Genomic DNA, 24,858 nt, shown 5'->3' with positions numbered 1-24,858 from the left:
GTGGTCTATCCATCAAATTGATGTCTCTCCATTTAGAGGCAAGGAGGTCATGTGGGAACAGTGTTGAATGCTTTGCAGAAGTCCAGATAGATGACATCAACTGCTCTGCCGCTGTCCATCAGTCCCGTAGCCCCATCATAGAAGGCCACCAAATTGGTCACGCAGGATTTCCCCTTAGTGAAACCATGCTGGCCGTTACCTCACTGTTTTTCATGTGCCTCAGCATTCTTTCCAGGAGAATCTGCTCCAGGATTTTGCCGGGCACAGAAGTGAGACTGACTGGGCTGTAGTTTCCTGGGTCTTCTGCCTTCCCCTTCTTGAAAATGGGGGTTACGTTTCCCTTCTTCCAGTCATCTGGAACTTCACCTGACTGCCATGACCTCTCAAATATTACGGACAGTGGCCGAGCAACTTCATTTGCCAGCTCCTTCAGGACCCGTGGATGGATTTCATCAGGTCCCATGGACTTGTGCACGTTCAGGTTCTTAAGGTGCTCTCGAACCTCATCCTCTCCTACAGTGGGCCTAAGGTCTTCTTGTTTTATTCCCTTAAATTGCAGCATTTCCCAGTTTTTAATTTAAAATTCAGGCTTTAGATTTCCCAATATTCACTTTCAAAATAACATTAGAAGGTTATTCTAATAATGCTACACAGAAATGATGTTCTCTACCTTTCTATTTATTTATTTCTTTAAATAAATAGATGGAATTTCAAGTGGAAAAGAGACATTCTGTTGCTTTCAGGTAAGTTACTCATCTAGTTTGTAATGCTTTGCTGTCTACTACTGGCTTTCAGAGCAGTGAAGCAATGCAAATTACAGAGTCTTACACAGTGTTTTGAAAGAAGGTACAGAAATCTTTGTGCAAAATTATGGACCACACTGAGTATTTCTCCTCATTTCATATCAATAGAAGCCCAACTTCTTCCTTACTCTTTTTAGAGAGGTTTTTATACAGATGGTATTTTTTTTTTTACAAAATCTACTTGCAAGCCATTAACTGGAAGATAAAGTCAAACAAGCATACTAGCAAACACCTCTACTACACACACTATCTGAATATGAAGGGGCCTCTTCATACATCAGAGAACATTCATGAGCACAGGAAATGAGACATGCAAATCTTATTACCTTTCATCAAAGCTAAGATTGTGATCTCCAAACTGTTCCAGTAATGTTCTCTCAATTATCTTCTTTGGTGCCTGGTTTTGGATGAAGTACACAATTGCATGACGCAATCGGTAATCACATTCAGGTGGTGGATCTTCCTGGGCTAGTTTTAGCAAGCGTGTGTATTCCAATTTAATTGCCTAAATAATTTAAAGAATATACATTATTCATTTTGGCTTTTAACTCTTCAACATTGTAGACACTAACAGGATAGTTCAAATCCCATGGCCTTTTGCCTAAAAAATATTTTTTTAGCAATTCCATAAACCACACTTCTAACAAATCTGAACTACGTTAAAAAATTCCAAGCAAACAATCAAAAACCCTCAGCCAAATGGTAAAGCTGTTCCTGTCTCTCCCCAACTAAGCCTGCCAAAATCCCAGGTAGACCTTTACTTCAAAAGCAGACCCAATCCTGTGCTACATCTCCCTGAGCAAAGGTTTATCCAATTCCTAGAGAGGCTTCTGTAAGCTTTTACAGTCCAAAACCAGTATAAGATTTCATACACTTTACCAATCTCATAAGGTAAAAAAAATGTTGCATGGTTAAAATGCAAACATATGAATGAGACAAGTTCTCAGGAAAGTTTGAGGAACATGTATGATTTTTGAAACACTAAGTGAGAATTGAAAAGATCTTTTAAAAAATCTAATTGTAAGATTTCTAAAGAAAATAATACTTTAATACAAATAGTACTGGTCTTCTATAGGGCAGGACAGAGTCCTCACTGAATATTTTAGATCGATTTTTAGGTCATCAGAAGAGTTTACTTTTCCAGCTTTGCCAGCACATTAGATTTTACTGAACATGCTATACAGCATTAAACAAAAGTAACAAGAAAAATAATTAGAAATATGGTGACAAATGTTAAGATGTTCCATAATTTATCTCTCAAAACAGGGAGGAGATCAGATTGTTTGCAAACACTAAATGTCGACTTGAAACAAATAACTTAGCACAGTAGCTTCACATATTTGCAAAGTTTCAATGCAACATAAGCATAAACTAAAGCACCCAGAAAAATACCCTATTCAGTATTTCAAATTCCTTTATGTTGAAATACCTGGCAGTAGCAGGTAACTTCTTGACTTTTAACTATGAGAAATTTGGGCTCGCATCACTAGTACACATTTTGTTTCAGGGCTAAACACATGGGTAGGATACCATTCATACAGACTTAAACACAGAGCAGAGGGAGAACTTCAAAGAGAATGCTCTGCATCAATATTTTTAAATACTACTCATAGAGGACCAGTGATAAATATCAAAAGCCACAGACAGAGTTTCTATTATCTTATATCAGAAGATGTTCTACCATTAGAAAACCAACATGAACAACTACGCAAGTAACGCTGTTTATTGGGGTAGGCCAGAAACAAAAAAAATGATTGCTATTAGGCATTTAATTTTTCAAATAATTACTTAGAAGTAGGGGAAAAAAGCAACACATGCCCTCTGTTTTTATATACATATGTAAACAAAATATATTTTACTACAGACTCCTGTGTACAATTAAAAAAATAACACTATTTCTTTACACAGAATAAAGGAAAAAGGATGGTTGAAAAAAGTATCACGTGCTTTCATTTTCTCACTGAGAATGTTATATAAAATTTTAAGGCAAACATTCTGCAAGGAACTGTCTATAAAGTTTAAAGAAGGATGATTGGAAGAGGTCATTGATGAAGAAACTTCTTAATGGGTTTGTATTAGTCACGTCTCAAGCCTTTCACTCTAAAGGGGGAGTGAAACTTTAGCCGTAACAATGACCAGCATCAAATGGGTTTTATCTAAGTTCCACCAAAATAAAGACATCAAAGAAAAGAATCCACAATTTTCTGTAAACACTCACTTTATAAAAATCAAACACACGTAGAGACCCAGAGTATAACAGTATTAAAAAAATATTATAGAAGCTATTACTTAAATAATAAATAGGTTTATGGAGTAAGATGAGATTTCATCTGATACATTTCAAAATACAAATTATGTTACTAACTAGGACCGCTTCATCTGCATACATTCATACTAATGTATTCCTCAAGAATGAAGCATGTTCCACCCCTTTTAAAATACGGAAAACATGAATCAGCAAAAAATGAGTGAGGAAACTTTTTTACTCTTCAGCAATTTGGTGTCAGAACATTTTCCCATTCAAAGACAAAATTCTGTCCCCATGAAGCGAAAATGTTTTAGCATTCAAAATTAAAGACCAAAGAACACTTCAACTGAGCACTGTTTCGGTAACTCTGAAGCACTACAAAGAAATTTATTTTGAACTGCATTTCTGTTTTAAAATTATCAAAACACCCTTCCTATTCAAAAAATATTTAGCTGCAATCAAACTTTCTGGTAAAAAGTTTGATTTGACCGAATGAGGAGGGTTTTAGCAACTGAACAGAAACAACAAAAAAATGACATATTTTCATTAAGTGATACATTTGGGGGGAAAAATACAAAACAAAGCCAAAGCAGAAAACCCATCACTGAATCCAAAACAAAACCTATTTCACTAAATAGAAGATACAGCAGGTGTCTCTCCACTCTCTGAGGGCAGGCACAGTTAACAGACACAGCCCTGTAAACAAATGTTATGGTCCATTACAGGTACCAATTACAAGAACCCACACAAACAGACAAACCAACCAACCCATGAGAGTTCAATTTCTTTACCAAGGCATTTGAGAATCCTGTGGTGGTGGTGAATTGGGTTTTGTTTGTTTACTGTTTGTTTGGGGGCTTTTGTTTCTTTTGCTTTTTACAGCTTCTTCTAGTGCAACTACACCAATAAGATTAAGAAGAAAACAGATTGCTACTTAATGACAAGCAAGAAACTTCTTTCCCTGCTCCAAATCACATGAGAAGATTTTACATCATGTCAAAGTAATTCCCTTTCTAATACCCTGAAAATTCAAAAGATCATGAGCTAAAAATGCTCAGAAATTTGTATATGTAAGACAACTAACACATTTGAAAATCTGGTATCATTGTGAAGAGCCATAACCACAAAAAGCCTTATGTCTAATTCCCAGTAATAAAACACCGCATAAATAAACAGTATTGACATACATGCAGTTACACAAAGTAATTTAGATCGACTAAAAACCTTTTCAGGACTATAAAACAAGAACATCTCTGAATTAAGTAACAAATGACTAAATGCTGATGTCCCTGGGTGAAAAAAAAACCTAATGTCCCAAACAGTATAGCAAAGGCATGGGTTCTGTTACCAACAGGGGAAAATAATATATATTCTTATTGATTACATATCTAAATTTCATGCTACTATGATTAGAAAGCTAAAATGCAGAAAGGTATATAAGGTACTAATATCAATGCAGTGTACTGCTGAATTGACAGGGAAATAGCCTGGTTTTCAAAAGGGAGAAGCATCTAAATGGAGGACTGATATCAGAGTATGTATAAATGCTGGAACAGCCTTAATATGCATTAAAGGATCGAGGGAGAAGCTTATCTAACAACAAAAGTCAGAGGAGAAAAAGTTGAAAATGTTAGTTGTACCTTAAAGAACCCTGCTTCTGGCCCACACCTGTCATAAACATTCCTGGCTTTACCTATAGCCATGATAATACCTTGCATGTTCGGGGTCAGCATGACCTGCCACAAGGGATTTAAGGTAAAAGTTTTGAATGATTAATATTTTAATGACCAAATTCAATATGCTTTTAGTCTCATGCAAGATAAAATGCAACTTAATGCATGCATACATTGAAATGGCACATTTCAATACAGATCTGGTGTACACATTCTGCAAGTCAATCATTGGCATGTGTATATATTTTTACTGTAACGACATATGATTACAGGAAGCTTACAAAAACAAAACAAACAAACAAAAAAAACAACCCACAAAAAACCCCAAAAGAACTATGTCAAAACAATTTAAAAGTTACACAGTCAAAACTTCCCAGGAAAGGAACATGCATCCTTCAGCATTAGTATCCATCAGAAACTACATATTGAAGAGTGCTACCCGTGGCCAGTTTCAAGAAGAAAAATCAACCAATCACACTTTCTGTACGCTATTATATACATTATAGTAAAAACATAGTAAACTACACCGCCTGTATTTTATGCATATTTCAATATCTAAATCAGGGACCCCACTGCTGAAAATACAACTGGTCCCCAAAACATTTGCAGACAAATTCTCAAAACATTTAACAAACACAAAGCCAAACATAAAACACACATCTCACAGCTATCCATACCAGTTATATACAAACAATTTGATACATCTTGTTAACTCAAACAGGCCTTTCCCCTTTGTTATCTGTGAGTAAAGAAAAACTCCCTCTCTCCCTGCCCAAGGTACAGCTGGCACAGTAACTGGCACAGCAACAAAAGACAAAAAACCCTAAACCTTCTGGAAGGGTTTCCCACACAAGAACATTAAAAAACTAAGTGAATACACTAACAAACAGAACATGGAAATAGGGAAGAAAGTTAGCATCCTCTAGAAAGAGGAAAAGTATGGGAACAACAGTAGGGAAAACAACAAGCCAAACTCAGTGTGATGATGTTAATTAAGTAATTTTATTCCCCATCCCATACTCCTAGTTACAACTGATCACATTTACAGGGCAGAATGACCTGAAATACTGATTTGCCTAGGAAAGCAAATGCTCCCCATAGTCCACCCAAGAACACATGCTTAGACACCTGAGAATATGGGCTGCAACAATGCTATCCCCAGCCAAAACAAACATTGAGTAAACAGTGCCAAGGCCGGACAGTTTGATGGCCTGTGAAGGTAGGTTTCTCAGGATACCATGGGCAGATAACATCTGTTCCTCAAGTAGTACTAGGTACGCACACCATCCTGGGTTTGATTTGAGGAGGAGGGCAACAACTTTTGGTTTTTGTTTCTTAAGCTTTGGAAGAGTCGGCTCCACCAGCCGTTATCAGTTTCAGGTTATTTCCATGGATAATTTAATCCTTTAAGTTTGAAAAGCTTAACCTTGGCATTGGCAAATAAGGTATCCGACTTGAATTTTAGCTTTACTGGACTGACAAGAAAGCACAAACATTAAGATCACTTGCTATCCTGTCATTTTTTAAAGAATGTAGTAGTCCACAACCTAGGACCAGCATTTCAAATGATATCTGGCCTAACACAAACACTCAACTTCCACAGCTAAAAAGACAAATACACCTCCAGTGTAAATGGTACCATGCAAAGCGTGCCCAATTAGAGTAGCTAGTGATTTCCTTTCTCATTTCATTACAAACTAAGACATTGTTAAAGTAACAAGTCACTAAGCATTTAGTTTTGCAGAAATCTGTTAAGTGCCACGATGTGCAAACATGCCAAAAATTCTCATCAGGCAGGCAGCACAAAAAAGCACCGAGAAGGAGCGGTGCACACAACTGCAATCAAATGTACCTCATCGTCATAACCCCCCTCCTCTGACTCAATCACAAAAGTCCCTACATCGGGAATCGCCACCTCTACAACTCGCTGGTTAGGAGCTGGTTGAGCTGGGGCATTATCAGCTTTCTGCAGAAAAAAACCATTATCAGTATGTGAGTGGGAAAAAAAAAAATTAAATAATCAGAAAATAAGTGAAAATTATGGAAAGGCGCAAACTGATGCTGATCAAGTCAAATCATGTGCACTGCTGAAATTCTGAGGAAAAATTACATATCTCACTTGTATACTCTAATTACTTACAGTTTCTTAACTTTTAAGTACATTCTAAAATTAAGCCATTAATTATTAAAAAAAACCCCATTTCATTCATTGTCTATTCACCCATCTACAGGTTAGTATGCCAGTATTGCAACTTTAACATCCGCTACCAATTCCAGGCAGTTGTTAAAGGATGTGAACCCACCACTTCTTTTCATACATTTCACCAAAAAGATAATAAACATCCAAAGCATCTGATGAATTCATACTAAGGGATAGCAACAAGCCAAAGGCTAACATCCTTTAATACTTTGAGAGAAAAAAAGCCTCAGCAATCAAGGCATTTGAAAATATATTTAAAGGTGCATTACATCCAACTGGTTTATTTTTCTAGAAGGCTAATTACACAGAAAAACGGGAGAAGATTATGCTAGTCACCAAAATTCTTGCTATGTTGAAGTAAGTTTTAAATAATGGAGACAAATCACGGTTCCCATGGTCTATCATCATATAATAGCCAGTTTACAACATTTGCAGAACTTAAACCTTGAGTCTAATCTGAGCAGAGTGCCATGCTACTTGTTCTGCAACTATTACAATAGTCTCATTTTTAACAAAGATTCCAGAAACACAGAGTATCTATTTACACCCAGCACCATATAAATACAAAAGAAGACTGTGCAATCAGAGGGCAGAAAAAAAGGACAAAAGAGCAGAAAACAGACACAAATTATCATGTGGTGGCTAACCTACAGTCCTGTTTGTTGCATGGCCTGATGTTGGCTTTCCTTCTTTTAAAACAGACGAACAGAAAGTGAATGAAAGGAATATATACCTGCATGTCAGAATGCACATGGAAATAGAATAATTAAAGAACATGCTGATAAACTGAGAAGGAAGCACAATTCTGCCTAAGTGAAACTTGGGTATACAGAGATGTCGTGGTTTAAGTTCTAAGGCTGATCACTGTGCAAAGTGTCACTAGCCTAAACTAAAACACTTGATCTGTAGAACTAACTCTGTAAGAATCTTCCCCATCCCACCAGGACAGATGCCCACAGACCCTAGAATGAGGACAGCACCATGCAAGACATTTTATTATTGGTTTAGTATCTTCAGAACTACCCCTTCAGGCGGGGGTAACTCATTAAACACATTCCCCCTACTCCGTTCTGTGTTCTGAGAACTCAAAACCATCAAGATATGCAGTAGCCTAAAACATTAGTGGTAGAGCATCTTTTCCTCCAGGGTTGGAATAGCTACCCTCTTGCCTTTGATTTCAGTTTAGCAGAGAAAGCGCTCTTCTCTGCTTTCCTGACATCACAGGAGAGAGGAATGGAAAACACGTCCCATGTAAGAGTCAAGCTGTCACCTTATTTTCAGAGATTTTAAGTGGACTTTCCTGTTGGCCTCAAAGATACCTAGGGCTAGACTGCTTTTGCTTAATGAGGACCTGAACTTCGGAAGCATGCTTCAAATTTTGCACAGACCTAAACTGTACATATCTCCAGTGGTTACTAGGGGTGCCTAAAGAAGCTATACTATACATTTCATATGTTTTAGCCTTACAGATACAGTTCCGAGACAGATGCATATACTGTGTTAAAGGCACTTGCTTTTGTGGCAAATACATTGGTTATTTATATACATATAGGGAAGCAAAAAAAATATTTGCTGAAAGAAAAAACTGTTAAATATTAGTTTCACTAATAACTTACATAGTAGTCAATTTCCAATTCCTACTAGTATTTGTTGTATGAAAACAGAATCATCTAGCACTAATTCTTATAACCATGTTAATATATGCTTCTGATGAATCACAAGAAATAATTTTCAAGTTGTGAATTTGCATTAAACCTACAAATATTGTTGGGAAAAAAAAAAAAAAACCAACCAAACTTTTCCTCGAAAGCAACTTTAGCTTCCATAGGTCTTTCAAAGGAACTCAATTATAATCTTATATTTCTCAGATAAAAAAACTGAATGTCTGAAGAAGTATTTTTTTAAGTCTTTTACATGGACTGTCAATGTTTTCTCCTCAAAAACAAATGGAACCATCTAACGTTTTGAAAAGATGGTGGGCACAAACACATGATTGTCATTTGAACAATATGCTGTACTCTTGACAAATACTTAAATCACGTAAAGGACATCTACGTATTTTTCTTCTACTACACCCCTTACTATAGTACACTCCTTCTGAAAGGACTCTAGTGTTGGGCAGTCCCTGAAGAAACAGCAATTTTCAGTTCAAAGTTTCCACACACACCCGCTTTTAGCAGCTATTGTATCATTTCCACTTGGAAAATAAAAACAAAAGTAGCATTCCAAGCTTCAAATTATCCTCACCGTATCCATTATAGCTTCTGGACCTCTATCTTCTTGTTCAGCTAAAGCTTTATTGATTGCTTGTACAGAATCTTCTTTTAAGTGCTTTGAAATATCAGTTCTTGATGGCTGCTCTAAATATTCTGGTTCTCCTGCTTGAACTTCGTGAATAGAAATAAGATAAAAATTTTGTGTGTTAACATAAGCATAAGTTTTGAATTGATTAGTTGCATTTGGATCATCATCTCATAGATAAGGTAATCCACACAGAAAATGCAGGGTAGGTCACACCATTCACAAATACAACTTTATACCAGTCTTAGTCTCAGGTCATTTTAACACTTACATATAAAAATGGGCCCATGATTTTAAATTAAGAAAAATAGACCCGTCCTGTCTATAGACCCACGAAGGCTCTTGAGTGGTGGGTACTCATCAATCATATGGGGGAATACTGGGAATAAAGATGAGATCCTACTTGGACATTCCAATATATGGAATGACCTACAGCCACTTGAGTGCCAGATGTATTTTTACTTCACAAAATTACCAACACATTATATTCTTCTGTGTAAGGGAAATCTCAGTGTCTCCCTCACTTCAGGGAAGCAAAATTGATTAGCATAAATAGCATCTTTTATTCCTTATATGATGAAAGCAGATTTGGCAAACATGACATTCATTTAGTACTTTCCATTACTAACAAAAGAACTAAAACCAGTCTCAAAGTGTCTGTGAAGTAAAAACATATAGAAGATATGAAGTCATTCTCCATAGTTTGCAAAAAGAGAAATGTCATTAAACCACTGCACTTTTTACATTCAGTTTGTAGTCATAATTATGATAAATATATGCTTAGTCTTAGCGACTGAAGAACTACGAGAATATCTGGACAGCAGTCTCATTACACAAATCCATTGTGCCATCTTTCACATAATGTACATACTGCATTCTGCAATGGACCACAAGGTGGATGTAACCTAAAACCCAACAGCTTTTTCTGTGTCAAAGCAGGCATATGTTTTATAGTCAGACTGCCAGTGGTCTTTATTAGCTGGGTTTCTAACAGCACTGGCCTCAGTGTTGCTGTTCAGAGTATTTTCCACAGTTAACACCCTTCTTTTTACATAGTAATTTCTTAAGCAGGCCCTACTATTGCTGAATCTATTCAATACATCACACCAAGTAAATTATTCTTCTCTTCAGCTCTAAATTTTGTCCTAATTTAAAATGTGAAGGAAGGTCTTCTACTCAATCCCTCTGAATAGAGAAAAATACATCGCTTATCGACTAATAAATTTCAAAGATGACTTTTTCTATGGAAAAAGCAGAAGAGCCAAGACTTTTTTTTCTTTTTAAATAAAAAAATAAAATGCAAACAAACTCCCAGATTAACCTTCAAGTACAGTTACCTTGGCCAAGTAAATAGTTATCATTAAAGATGACAAAAATTAACTACTTCTTCCTCTCTTAAACTGCAAAACAGCATATACAAAAGCCAGTGATTTTTTTTGTTCTACTCCTTTTACAAACAGACAGAAGAAGCTAACCTGGAGCAGGCGAGGGTGCTGGTGCCCTGGGTATCTGAGATAACAACTTCTCCTGCTGTGCCTTCTGAGCGAGTTCTGCATCCCATTCTTCAAGTTCTTTTTCAAAACGTTTGTTGTCTTCCTTGACATAATCCCTTAGATCAGAAGGTAGCGTGTCCATTCCAACAAGGATCTGTCCTGTTTCTTTGTTAAACTCCTCTGCGGTAACATGAAATACAAATTTCAGAAAAAGAAAGAATAGTGGAAGAGGAAATATGTTTAACAGATTTCCTCAACTGAATTACTAAAAACATACAGTACAGCATCAAAATGCCAAAGCTGTATTACTTTTGACTGATTTTACTATTGGTCAGACACCTTCTGCTACTGAGATGTGTGGCTACTGCTCTGCTCTTGTGATCTTTGGATTATATGTTCTTGGGCACCACAAGATCACTACCATTTTGAAAAATGAACCTCTTGGGCCATGAGCACCCTGTAACCGTGAACATTCAGTAAAAAAAAAAAACATCACAAAACCACACTATAGCTTGATTACTGCCACACAGAGCTGGACACAACTCAACTTGCCAGCAGAAAAGGGGAAGGAGAGTGGGCCTCCAGGGATTTGGAAGGTTAAATGCCAAGAACACCAGCTACTTTGAGTAATCTTCCTTTTTGCTTTGAGAACGGTCTCTGCAAGAGTATCTCAGATACTAGGGGATCAATTGTCTGTAACTGACCCACAGCAAACAGGCCTCAAACTTAATTAAGAGTGGTACAGCCCCCCTACAGGGCCCATAAACCCTATGGCCACAAGTCCACTACTAATCTGTTAATCTAGATTAATATCGGTTCTCATTTAAAAACTGAACAAATGTGTACACTCGAGCTTTCTGCCCTATGAAAAAATAGGAACTTGAGCATTTTCCACCACTTGTTATTGAATCTCTGGCCATTTTCACAGCCAGAGCTCTCTATGTGCCATTATCAGGCCCCACAAAGTTCATGCTAAGGGACCTTTACCCTCTCTCCAAAAACTTCCATACAAGTCTTATAGTTACATACTACTACGTAATGTGAAAAAAATTTCCCAATCCACGTATGACTTTGGTTTAACATGTGGTTAGTAAGGCCACAGTATTCACATTTCAACATGAAATTGCTAAATGTTTACAAATTAGCAAACATAGTTTATTTTGCTCTCTTAATAATGCTGAAATACTGGCATTATCTTTATTAATCTAGAAGCTGAAGAGCAATTGTTCCACACACAAAAAACAATGTGACCAACAGTTATGAACAGAAATAGAATCTTAGTAATTATTAAGAAAAACCATTTCAAAAATCTGGAAATCCATGCAAAAGAATCTCAATTTATCAATATATTCAGCATATTAGGCTATTCTATATCATGCAGAAAGCATATCCACAACATTACCTTGTATCAAGTATTGCTCCTTATCATTGATATACATTAAGCAATATGCACTCGCATTCCTGTAACCACCGAAAGAGTCCCGTTCCAACTCTTCCCAAGTTGACTTTGTCACAGAAATATCGTTGTATTTCATCCATCTGTTTTGGTGATGGTCATAAATATATGCCCAGTAGTGTCCTGCATTAGCTTGACCTTCATGAACTAGCACAGCATGCAACCTGTAAGGAACCTTAAAAAAAACAAACAAAACAAAACAAAACAACCCACAAAATGTCAAACTCTTCTTGCAAGCATTTAGTTCCCACTACCTGCCAGTGGTAACAGCTACATTAAATAAAAGAAACAAAACCAAAATTAAACAGGATCAAAACACACCACAAAGGAAAACTAAAAAGGTAAAACTACCAACCCACTGAGCAAAAGGACTTTGAACCATTTTACTTACCGCTACTTATCACAAAAGATCTTAAAAACACTAGTGAGCATAAATGTCTACTCTGCTGCCTTCATTGCCAGGCATCCTCTTTTCTTAATTCCTTAATATTCCTACTTCCCTTGTATCTACAGAAACCCTCAAATATGTCAGCCTTGAGTGTCCATGATTTGCTCCAGTTCTGACTTTGTAAACTTGCCCTGAAGTCTGGAAAGGCACATGCAAATTCAAGGTAAACAACTCTGTGCTTTCTATGTGCCACTAAGAGTTTATTTAAAGAAATACCTGGGAGTTGAATACTGCTATTACCCAAATTTAATTTTTTTTACAGTAGAATAGGAATAAAACTGTTTTCCATTATTTTAACCATATTAGTGGAAGCATTGCTAAGAGAAGCATGGAACACATGAAGAGGACCTCACTACTCCTGTGGCAAAGAAGGAAGATACCATTTCCCAGGATCAACCTAAAAAGTATTCCATGTATTCATTGACAAGTAAGAAGAATGGGAAACTTTGTTTCTATGTAAGTAGTTGGAAATCTGAAGGAAAGAGAAGCAGAATGTAGGAGTGCTTCCTTACTTTTAAGTGTTTGAAAAACACATGCTGCTCATTTTAACCTGCTGAAACAGCACACACAACATAAAAGAGAAAACCAATCTCCCCTGCTATGCACAGTACGCCTGAATGACAACAGCTCAGCTAGGATGAAAACCCTGAAACCATGTTCTACTGGTGTCACAGTCTGGATGGTAGATAAACAGTCTATTTAACACAACGTGCACTAAATATTTGTTGCAAAAAATATTTCAGCACCACAATAATCAGTAACTGTAAATAAATATGTAACTATGACTTCATAAACTCCCTGAAGTTATTTTTAGCCTGATCATTCTCTTCCAGGCTATATGCAAGTGCTGGAGATTTTGCAACCTTCCTTGAACTATAAAGCTGACTGACTGCACAGCAGCTGGAATCAAACAGCCTGTCATCCCAGAGACCAAAGCACACAGTAAATCTCCCAAGCACAAGAAGCACACACAGAAGAAATCTTAGCAAGTCCTTAAATCTGAATGCTCTGAGGTTTTTAACATCTGTTATCAAAACAGTGTGAAAGCCTTCTTAAAATGATTGCAAGCCCATGCATATGCACATAAATACATAAAGATCCTGATTAAAAAATAAATAAATAAAAGGTAAGCGAAGTCTCTTCATACTTTGGCAATAAAATTTCCTCACTCCAAAATAGGGCATTAAAATCCCAGCTGAATTTGAATCGTTTTACTTAAAACCATGCTACTAACAGGGTCAGCTGGAGGCCCCCTACCCTTTCCTCCAGTTCTGGAGAACCAGCTGTCAGCCATTCATGCTGAGCTTCCAGGAAGGTTCTCCAGACAGGTCTGTGACTGGGAGACAGGTGAGTCCAGTGCCAACGGGCATCTCTTGTGATAAGCCATAATATCAACAGTAATTAACAGTACAGGGCAACACATCCAGTAAATAGCTGGCATTAAACTTCTTAGCTCACACTAATCTCACTCATGAAACAGAAATGGAGCTTCACCAACCTCTTCACATGTAGCTACAGAACAGATATATCAAAGCTGATATATCAAAGATGAATTCCCACAGGAAAAACAGGTGTGTCTCTTTAACGAGGGAAATAAGTAAGCAGCTGATGAAACTTATTCAGGAGGACAAGACAATATAAAAATTTTAAGAATATATTTCATATGACAATTTGACAAGGGTTTTATGAGCAACTGTAATTTCCTTAGAATAAAAAAGGACACAAGGAGAAGAGAAACTTCTTAAATAATTCATAAAAACACTAGGAAATATCCCACAAATGTAATATGCTTTACTTGGAAAGTCTAGTTTTGTGTGCCCAGACCTTATAGACTCATGAGAGAAAAGCTTTCAATGCTGCAATCTTACCAATCAGAGGATAACATCAATGTGAAACTGCTCCCATAGAATGGGGCAATACTGAGCTATCCAACTGTCCAGCTGCAGAGTTAGGTAGCAAAAGCAGACAGCTGTATGCACCTGCTTCCTTCCTATTGTGCCAAAACACCCACAGGGACAAAATGGGCTGAGCTGTGGAAGGGCAGCTTTCTTTGCCAGCCTAAGATTTCTGATGGGTTCAGTACCTACCTGTTCTGTAACTATCACTTAACACACCTCGCTACTTTCAGACACAGAACAGGAACACCCTCTACAAATCTATATACCGTTTTCATCCTCCTGTTTCTAGAATCTGTTTCAAAACAAAACCAAAAACATCTACTTTATGTTATAAAAGTCTGCGCTAGGACAAGGTGTTTTCCTAAGTAATCCCCTTTTTCCATTGTAGTGATTGCTGACATATCTTCACCATGCAGTATTTCCTCCTGTAACACCTAAGCCAACACAGGTAAGCTGTTTGGATGTGAAATTAACAAATTACTTCATTTTGCTGTAAGATGATATGTAGCCTGTAGCCCTCCTGTTACAACACGAATATTCCACTAAAGAAAATGCCTGCCAGTAGCAAGCTTAAAGAAAGCCATCTAGGCAAGTCTGCCTGAAATCCTTAACATCAGAGTTCAGCTGCCAGGAAGTATTACAAGCCATGTACAAAATGAAGACATACCTCAAGGAAAACTGTAAGCTGAACAGATCTTACATGGAAGGAAAATAGTTCTTTTTCCTAACAAAGTAGCAGAGGAAGTAAACTTTAAGCTTAAAATCTGTCAAAGTGAGTGAACACAAACATGTGAACGTAAGAAATACCAGAGGAGCCGCGACTCCATAGTAAAGCATTCTAAAAACGCTGTTCAGATTACACAGCATGAGAATCTCCCTAAAAGGCATCTTAGACTAATAGTCAAGGTTGTGACTGATACTAAATCTAGACAGAGGGTTTTGTTGGGTTTTTTTAATAGAAAAGAAAAAAAAAAAAAAAACAAAAAACAAACCAAAACAACAAGCCCACTGGCATTATTAACTACAAATTTAAATCAGGAGCCTTGAATTCCTAAGTATTAGTATGGAAGTTGCAATACATAAATGCAATAAGCATTGAAGTATAAAAATAATTGTTTCCTATGTCTAATGCTTTGCCACCTTAAAGCCATAAGATTACCTAGCAATATGGTCAAATCAGGGTGAGAAAATTTTATTGTGTTATACAAAACCTGAAGTTCCGCATTCAAGTCAAGAAAGTGGATCAGAAATAGCACATATTTGGGCTTTTCATCACAAAGCTGCTTAAACTCAAGTATGCCACCTGTAAAATACTGTAATACTCTCTTTTATCTGACTCTGCTTAATTAACAGGTTTGCAAAACCCATTATGACTTTCCAATGAAATTTCTCAAGCTACTATATATAATTGTGGTATACCTGCTCTATTTTCAAGCACCAAAGAACTTTAATAAAAGTGACAAGAAGGATTTGTTTCATTTCATGCAGAAATTGTACTTACTTGGACCATTGTTTTGTCAGAGTACATCAATTCAATTGTCCGATGTATTCTAGATATACTTTCTTGTAAATCTAAAAGAGAAATAAAAAAAGAAGCTCTCTTCCATGAGGCTGCATAACTGCACATGGCTTCATCTTTATTTTATCTCATTAAAAGCCAAACAAGGGTACATTTCACACTTAGTGTATCTGTTTTTCTATCTACATGCCAAACACTAAACCTTCTCAGATGATAAAGCAGCGACAGTGATTCATAATATTCTGCTGCTAGCTTCCTAGAGCTCAACCAAGTCCACCCCTGCTGGAACAACAACTCCCCTTGTTTTCCTCAGAGCAACAGAACAGACTGTAAGCTCTACCCACTCCAAAAAGCCTTTGCTTAGAAATTTGCTGAATTTTCCCATATGGAAGGGGTCACTCTATCTGAAACTCCCCTGCAGCACCAAGTCAAAGCATGGGCCCAGCCAGTACCACACTGACAGCTCACACAACTGCAGACTTTTTTTGGCATGGATCACACTTTATTTCATTCTACTCCCCCCAACACAATGCACACAGAAACCTGCATTGAAACACTGTGTACACCCAACTCAACACCCAGTATGCTTCTTCAGTTCATATACCTCCATTCTACTACAACCTCTAACTTCCCTTCCTATTTGTTAAAGGTAGGTTTAGAAATACAAAACAAGCAACTCAACACACACATGGGTGTTAAGGTGATTTCCCACACTTCCACAACTCCTTTCCAATGGCAATAATATTCACCAGCTTGTGGCACTACCTCTAGTGTCATTCTCTACTTCAGTCCTCCAGCGATGTAAACAGCCTTCTAGGACAGACAGCTCTTCCTCAGTGATGTGCCTCGGTGCCGGATGCATTGGCAGATCAGGAGGAATTCGTGATTGTGTGAATGGTTTATGTATTACTGATCTTTGTACAGGAGATGTGCTTGGAACATCTGATGATGAAGGTCCCTGCTGCTCTATAGTGCTGCGTTCATTCAAAACATGAAATTAAAAAAAATGAATCATCATGTATACAAACTAAAAGCCACACCATAAAAATAAGCTTTTCGTCTGAAAACAGAAATTTTAAAGGTAATAATTTCCTACAATGCAATCCAGGAAAGGTCCTACAACATCAATATGGCATTAATATGTAAATCCTGGAAACCTGGTGGCGTACTACACATGAGCACAACAATAACTCTGGTTGCCATTCCCAAAGATAAAGGAACCTGAGTTGGATAGGCCAAGCTACAGTCTGCTTTACTTGAAATGCTATTCAACACTTTCATATAACATCATGCAAGTAATCACTGTGGTTTGAAACATTTATTGACAAACTGGAGAGAGGAAAATCACAGCAGCTTGTCTTATGGCCCACTGACCATAAAATCCTAAAAATCCATAAAATCACTTACCTACCATTTATGTTAACTGAATAGCAACAGTGAAGGGACCTCTGATACATACGGCACACTGGAAATATAGCACCAAGCCATCTAAATTTGTTCCAAACACATCTCCTAACTCAAATGGCAAAGCAGCCATGAAAACTAGGAAAATTCTACAAGAGCAGCGGCATATTAAAACGACAACCTGTTTGTCCTGGGTTCAGCTCTCTTCCCATCAGTGAGACCACCCATATGTAATCATACACTAACAAAAACCTGAAGACCTTTCTAGCGTTTTACTTCGTGTACTGACATTTTACATTGTGTACAACATCATGATACAGCCTGAGGAACCTGGATTCTTCAGTAGTTTAAAAAGTTCTGAGAACATCAAGAGCTGACAGTGTCACTCCACATGCTGCTGTGTTTCCACAGATTTACAAAAGTATTAATACTTACATTTTTACAGAACAAACTTCCTTTATAGGAATTTCAACAAAGCATATCACTCCTGATCCTGTATTTCATGCAAACAATGGTAGCTTTTAACAGTTTGTCTTCTCTTATCATCATGATTTCTACATCATACTAGTAAGACATGTGAAATCTTTCAAAGGCTTTTCAGATTCATTTACTTGTCTGAACTACAAAGTTAACCATCTTGACTGGACCAGAACCTGAAACTCTACTTTCCAAATACCATATAAAAAGCTGTGTTATAAACTGCCAGTGACCACCTAACCAAATCTGACCCTATGTTATACTCTACTAACTGCTAGTCATACTTACTAGCTTCAATTAATGAGAAAAATTACATTATTGGAGCTTTATCTGCCTGGTATGTTGGCCACTCTGTGTTGAAAAAGTCAGACTGTTAGATTCCTGGCAAACTGTGAGAAGTGTGAGTTGCAAAGCAGAAATGGAGCTTAACTCTTGGGCTAAATCAACAGATAAGTAGTACACGAGAAACCTTGAAGCTATGCAGCACATACATACTGACCAAATTAAGATTATTAAACAACGAATTTGGGAAGCAGTGACTTCACCAGATATTGTGTCTATCTGGAATTTTAGGTGGAATTGTGCTTTATTCGAAAATAGTAGTTCTCCACCTAAAGGCATTTTCCTAAGCACATGAAACAAACTCAGATTATTAACATTTTGTTTTACTTAAGTTATCTGTTGGGCTGAAAAATACTTCTAGGAAGAAAGCAGGAACTTTACCCCTTAGGATATGCCTAGTTGTATTAAACTGGTGACCATGGCAGATAAGCTTCCTCCCCTGTCTCTCAGTGGCTGGGTTAGCACCCGAGGAGACGACTGGCCTCTTGCCTTGGGAGAGCAGGAAGAGGCAGCTCTTACCTGGGTGGCGTCTGGGCCGGCAGCATGCCGCTGGCAGGGGCACTAGCACCCAGGTCATCAACCGGAGACGTGCACACCGGCTTGCTGGAGGCAAACTCCAAGGCGTACTGCAGGACATCTACCAAGGGGAATCGTTTAGGACCAGAACCATAGCTTAAATATCTGTTAACCATAAAATGTATTACTATGACTATAGCTGAAACAAAATAAAAAAAAAAAAAAAAAGAAAAAAAAGGATTTTTATTTTTTCTGGTTGACTGCAATTAAATAAAGCAACCTTTTCCTAACATGTTTCATGCATTAGAATTACTGCCCTTATACAGAGTTTCCAAGGAAAACAGTAGTAGAAAAGAGATGCAGAAGGGTAATCTAGAGCAAAAACGACATACAAAGTGTATAGTTGCAAGGACTGATTCTATGTAGCCCATAATATTATTTGCATTTACAGTTATCTATAGTACCGTTCTAATCTCTGTTGTAAAACTGTGAGGTACTCTTTGAGTCTCTTGATTTCATCCCGTTTAATTCTTGTTATTTCTCTGTTTTTGTGCATGTATCTGTAAAACATGAAATTTAGAAAGAGGTGTCAGCCCACAGTATCCAAGCACTGAAACTGAGGTCTGTACCCATCAGCCATACCACTTAGCGCTAATAAGAACTCACACTCTCTAGAACCTACAATATACTAAGCAGTAAAACAGAACTGAGAAGGAAATGGTAAAACCTTCCCTCCCACACTTTCAGAAGATGCTTTATTCCCCCAGTGTCAAAAGCTCTGTTCATACTATGTATGACAAACATGTATTGGAAAGCTTCTAAACTAAGTGGTTTAAGAGGCAACCACATAGCAATACTCCTGTTTCATTAATCAGGCTCACAAATAAACCCTCAGCATCTAAGTGAAGGCCATCTTAGTATCTCACCTCTACACATAAAGAGCATGCACTGATGCTAAGAATCCTCTTCAAACCATGCAGTCTATGCAGAATACCATGAAATAGCTGACTTCTCACCCTCCTTCCCCATTGGACCCATAAACAGTGTGATTATTCAGAGTATTTTTCCTGAGTACACCACTACCTAGCAATAAATAAAAGACTGAAGTGCAAGAAGGTTCTGGCACAATGTAGCAGTACGTCTTAAATTGTTATCTACTTGTATTTTCTGAAATAGATGAAACCCATGAAAATTTTAACTTGTTTAGCTGGAGAAGAAATTTACCATGATTTAAGCAAGGATAAAATGCACCAGCAACTTTACCAAACTCATGAGATGTAATTTATATTCATAGTAGGATGTGGTTGATAATATTATACTGTACCTGTCCAGATACAAAATTGGAGGAAATTCTAGTTTGTTATGTATCTTCTCTGGTCTCCCCAAAGCCTGATTAAACTCAAATCTTGATAGCTCAAAAGTTAAGACAGGAGGAAGCTCAGTGAACCAGTGCTGAATAAAAGAAAAAACAGAAAACCCCACAATGAATGCCTTCCAGTACCAGAACATTAGTAATAATGGTACAATACCTGCAGACTGAGAGAGGTATAAGAGAAACCGGTTTTAGAGGGAGGATCAGCATAAGCTTTACAAAGTTCCTATCCTTCCCCTTCACTGTAAACAGAGACCATATGTCACCCATGCTGCATCAGAGCTTTCCCACTCATCTATCAGTATCTGTGTTAAAGCAGAACACGCACAAAAGCTTCTTCCTTTCACATTTATCTTGCTTGTACTAGAAGCGGCCCACACTTGAACCCACCTGCCTTGCCAACTGTCCTGTCCTCTTTTAACTCGCCCATGCCACTGAAAGGGTTGTTTACACTGTATCAAGTGCTCTTCCCGCTAGTTCCCTGAGGCTCAAGTTTCTGACCCTTCCATTCACCCGGTATCACTCAGAGTTGCCAGTGACCTCCTCTGAAGCAGGACCAGTGAGTACTCTGGGCTGTGTGAGACCAGCTCTCTTGGCAGTGTGAAACTCACACTTTTTCTTGAAATCTCCTCTGTACTAACAACCTCTCCTGAAGGCTCATGTCATTAACCACTGCTAATCCATCCACGGACCAACCCATGTTATCACCACCTTATCCTAGTCTGCTTTGAGTATTCAGTACGGGTCTGACCTTGTTCCTCATTTCTTTCTTTACATACTTGGTTTCCCAAGTACAAGACGAATTCAGTCTTAGTAACAACCGAAACATCAGTGTGTTATCAGCATTAGTCTCAGACTACGGCCAAACACAGCACTGTACCAGCTACTAGAAAGAACATTAACTCTATCCCCGCTGAAACCAGGACACTAAACATCCACTTAAGCTTCCCTGATTGCCACAGACACCATTGCCACATACTTCTGACACTGATGTCCATAGCCTACAAGTGGCATTTGACTCAGGGCTTGCTTCAAGTTCTCCTATCCAGCCAAATGTCTTGAATAGTCTTTTCATACAAGACCTCCAAGACAGCCTTTTTCTTCTGTGCTCGTGGCTAAATTTCAGGTCCAGGTTCTCATCACTCCACATCTCAGCGCAATGCTTCCTCTCTTCTCTCCTTGCCTGGCCTTAGTGCAGGTAGCCTTGTCACGCTAATAGATTTCCAGGATTTTGCTGAATTTTCCTAGTTCATTGTCTTCAGCATCACTCCTTTCATCTGCTTACATAAAAAATGAGCTGCCTTCTCTTTTGTTGCCTATGTCAGCCTCCACTAATCACCTTTTCAGTTTTAAAGGAGATCATAACATTTCTCTTGCAGCAACTTCATGCAGCAATCGATTTCAATGCTAAAGTCAGCAAAGCCACGCCACAACCCTTCCCCCTTAAACTCTTTTTATTGCAAGGCCCCCAAATTCCTTGATGATGACTCAGCTGCTGATGCCCTGAAGTTTACCAACCATGATGCTGACAAACATTCTCTCATTTTCCCTATCTTCTAACTCCAAGTATGTGCAATCAATGTCCATCTTCTCTTGAATTTAGATTTAAGTTCCTTGGGACAGCGAATGTCTCTTTCTTTGCTTGTACATTAGCTTGCTTGCTGACACCAAACTCTACGGCTGAGGCTTTTAGGCATTATGATAATAACATTAATAATAATAATAGCAGCAACAATAATGATAATAAACAAGCTAAATACCCCATTCAAGGCAGTGGTGAAAGCAACAAAGAAAAGTAGAATGTTACTTTCAGGATCTTTCCATACATGCGACTACCATGCTAATATTATTTTCTTTAAGCTTTGATATCTACCATCTTGGATGAATGTCACTTGAAGTCTCTGTTCAGCAGAGTCAGACTCTGATAAAACTAGAAGAAATACAGCTTCCTTCATTACTTCCAAACTTTCCAATGCCCTGTAACCCCTTTGAGGCATTATGTTTAAACATAACTACTAACAGCAGCCACCACTATAAATAAATTACTTCAGTTCAGGGAAATGTAATCGATTTACTTGGCTCTGGTAATAATGCAGTAATGTTCTTCTAGATTTGGACTTAACACATTACCTTTCCTGTTTTGCCACTGTTGTCAATCTGTCATACGACTATTTCACTTCCATTTCCACATGCTAAGAAGCCAAGCTGATTAAAACCCTGACAGTTTCAAAACCCACAAATCTTAACACTCTAGACCCCAAAATTACAAGTGAAAAAAAAAAACAAAAACCCACCTCAAAATCAGAACAAAACAAAACAAAAAACAAGTCTGACATTTCCAGTCAAGCATTTATAACTGAACTGACATTTTATGCATGAATGCACACAGGTTTTAACTGCAAGACAATCTTCAGTCCATAAGATAAACAATCGTACTCTTGTAGTAGGTACATAAAAGATTTCAACTTGCATAAAGGAACTGAGCTTTGTGTTGTACTAAGATATTTATGAGATTATTTTTTTTTCAGTTATATTTCAGGAACTATGCTCAGTGTAATAAGACATTTCTACAAGTGCTGGAATGAAAAAATAAAAATAAAGAATGGAAACATCATGCAAAAGAAGAACACATCAAGTACGATGTGTAAATACATCTGAAAATGTTTCTTAACATCCACTTTGGTTGATCAATATTTGATCAGCAATAGCTGACCAGAAAACCGAACTGCAAAAAGGACACTATAAAACTTCCGTTGATAACACAAAATTGGAAATAGAAATTTAGACTGGAGGATGATTTCCATGTGCACACTAGGCTTAGTAATGACACCCTTTGTGTATGTTGGTATGATTTAAAGGAAGAAAAATTTCATCACTGCAAAAGACTGACACGAAGGAAAAACTATACCTGAACTTTTTACTTACGTATAAGAAACCTCCGAAGATACCAGATTTTTATAATAACTTTGATGAAACATGAACAACTGCCTAAAGAAAACGTGGCTTAACCTCCACAGGCAATGGGGATTTCTGTATTTCCACATCAATAACGTACAGGTTGTCAGAGAGAGCTCTGCCAGAGAAAAATGCTGGGCATATACACACATGCCAGCAATAAGAGGGGACATTTCAGAGCATACCCTGCCCTCTTGGTTCTACAATCACCATTGGTCCAACTACCTGTTTTCCCTAACCAGTGGCTTCTGCACAAGAAATCTTGACATCTCACCCCAACACCATATACTGCATATCCCACTTCTTAATGGGGCTCCATCTGAATCCATCCACTCATGTTTTCAGCATGCTCCAACACGTGGCAGCCTCCTGCTCTAGCAAGAGCTCTCCGAGGAGAAAGAGCAGCGCACAGAGCAAGTATTACCCGTGCACTGCTGCGAGGAGGGTAGGGGGCAAAGGGAAGAATGCTGGGAAACCTCAGTAAAAGGGGAAAAGGGGAAGAAGGCTAGGGTGCTGAGGAGTTAACAAGACAGGCACAGAGGAATAACAACAATGCTCTGAAGCAACGGTCAAATGCACAGCTCATGGTTGCTCTTTACAGCATGGCACAGGGCAGCAAGTCAAGCAGCAGTCAGCTACCCCAGGACATTACACCCATGACCTCCCTGGCGATCAAATACCAGCAACAGGTGGGAACCAACCTCTGCCAAATTACCACTGTAAATACTTGATTGTGACAGCTTTTAATAAGCATGAACTTTGTATCTTACGAAAAATTCAAAAATACGATACTCTGGATACTCAGAGAGATACAAACTCCTCAGATTAACAACCCAGAATCTGCACAGCAGCAGGTCACATAAGCAGCCATGAATCCCAGTGAAAAACAAAGAGCACAACAACACCCCCTTAGAGAAGCCCACAGGAGAACTTAACTCACCTCCTGACCAGACTTTGCAGAGTTTTCTGAATGGAGGGATTCAATTTCCCCTTCAATCATTGCAGCTTCTAGGCACTCATGAAGATCTTTAAAGCCATTAACCTGGAGTGGATACTGGCCAAACATTTCTGTGTTTTCAAATTTTTTACCTTCGCATAAGAAATTAAACAGTTCAGGTTTTAGGAACAAACCTTTGCCTTTAAAAAAAAACTCAACAATCCTAGGTCATCTTACCTAGTCTACTGAATAATACCCACATTTTCTTATTGAACAATTCAATTATATGTATGAAAACAAGTTACTATAGAAAGTCACTTGACTCTAATGTAGAAAATTACTGCATTTTCCTCTTCAGCCCATTCTTTTTTATATTGTTTTCGCATCTCTTGGTAATAAGCAAAAATCAAGATGACTTGGCACCACAAATGTATCGGAAACTTTACACATATAAATCAAAGTCCTCCTCCTGCAAATAGCAGCTCAGTAATACAACCCTACATTGTATCAGCAATGCCGGTGGAATTGCTGGTATGAAACAGCCCTTTGTGTAAGTACATTTTGCAAAAATAAAGCACAAAAGAGAACACTCATGATTTCTGTCCTGAAAACAAGATCACGATTTGGTAACAGTGTATAAAGATGCAAGTTCAAACATGAGGAGAAACGTGGGTCACAAGCTTTCAATCTACAACTTAAATTTATTTCATCCTAAAGTCAGCAACAAGTCTTCTTACATCAGCTAGTTTCTTTTCATTGGTTTGAATTTTACGTATCTCCTCAGTTAAGATCAGAACGTAAGGGATGAAAACAGCT

At 37.8% G+C, this 24,858-nt stretch overlaps 1 protein-coding gene across 1 annotated transcript in view; it reads right to left on the bottom strand.

Annotated features, from left to right (window-relative positions):
- Positions 1–1,125: 1,125 nt before the first annotated feature.
- The window catches only part of LOC104402635 (ubiquitin carboxyl-terminal hydrolase 25-like), a 40,693-nt gene continuing 16,960 nt past the window's right edge, over positions 1,126–24,858 (bottom strand). The window contains 12 exon segments of the mRNA XM_010010555.1: positions 1,126–1,308; positions 4,692–4,787; positions 6,577–6,690; positions 9,172–9,311; positions 10,701–10,898; positions 12,121–12,349; positions 16,022–16,092; positions 16,805–17,013; positions 18,782–18,943; positions 19,243–19,338; positions 20,103–20,230; positions 24,046–24,194. Coding sequence (XP_010008857.1) covers positions 1,126–1,308; positions 4,692–4,787; positions 6,577–6,690; positions 9,172–9,311; positions 10,701–10,898; positions 12,121–12,349; positions 16,022–16,092; positions 16,805–17,013; positions 18,782–18,943; positions 19,243–19,338; positions 20,103–20,230; positions 24,046–24,194 — 1,775 coding nt within the window.

The sequence above is a fragment of the Nestor notabilis genome, unplaced genomic scaffold (assembly GCF_000696875.1).
Source record: "Nestor notabilis isolate BGI_N333 unplaced genomic scaffold, ASM69687v1 scaffold29112, whole genome shotgun sequence".
Classification (NCBI taxonomy): Eukaryota; Metazoa; Chordata; class Aves; order Psittaciformes; family Psittacidae; genus Nestor; species Nestor notabilis.
The sequence above is the reverse complement of the archived record's forward strand: the minus strand, read 5'-3'. Positions and strand labels throughout refer to the sequence as shown.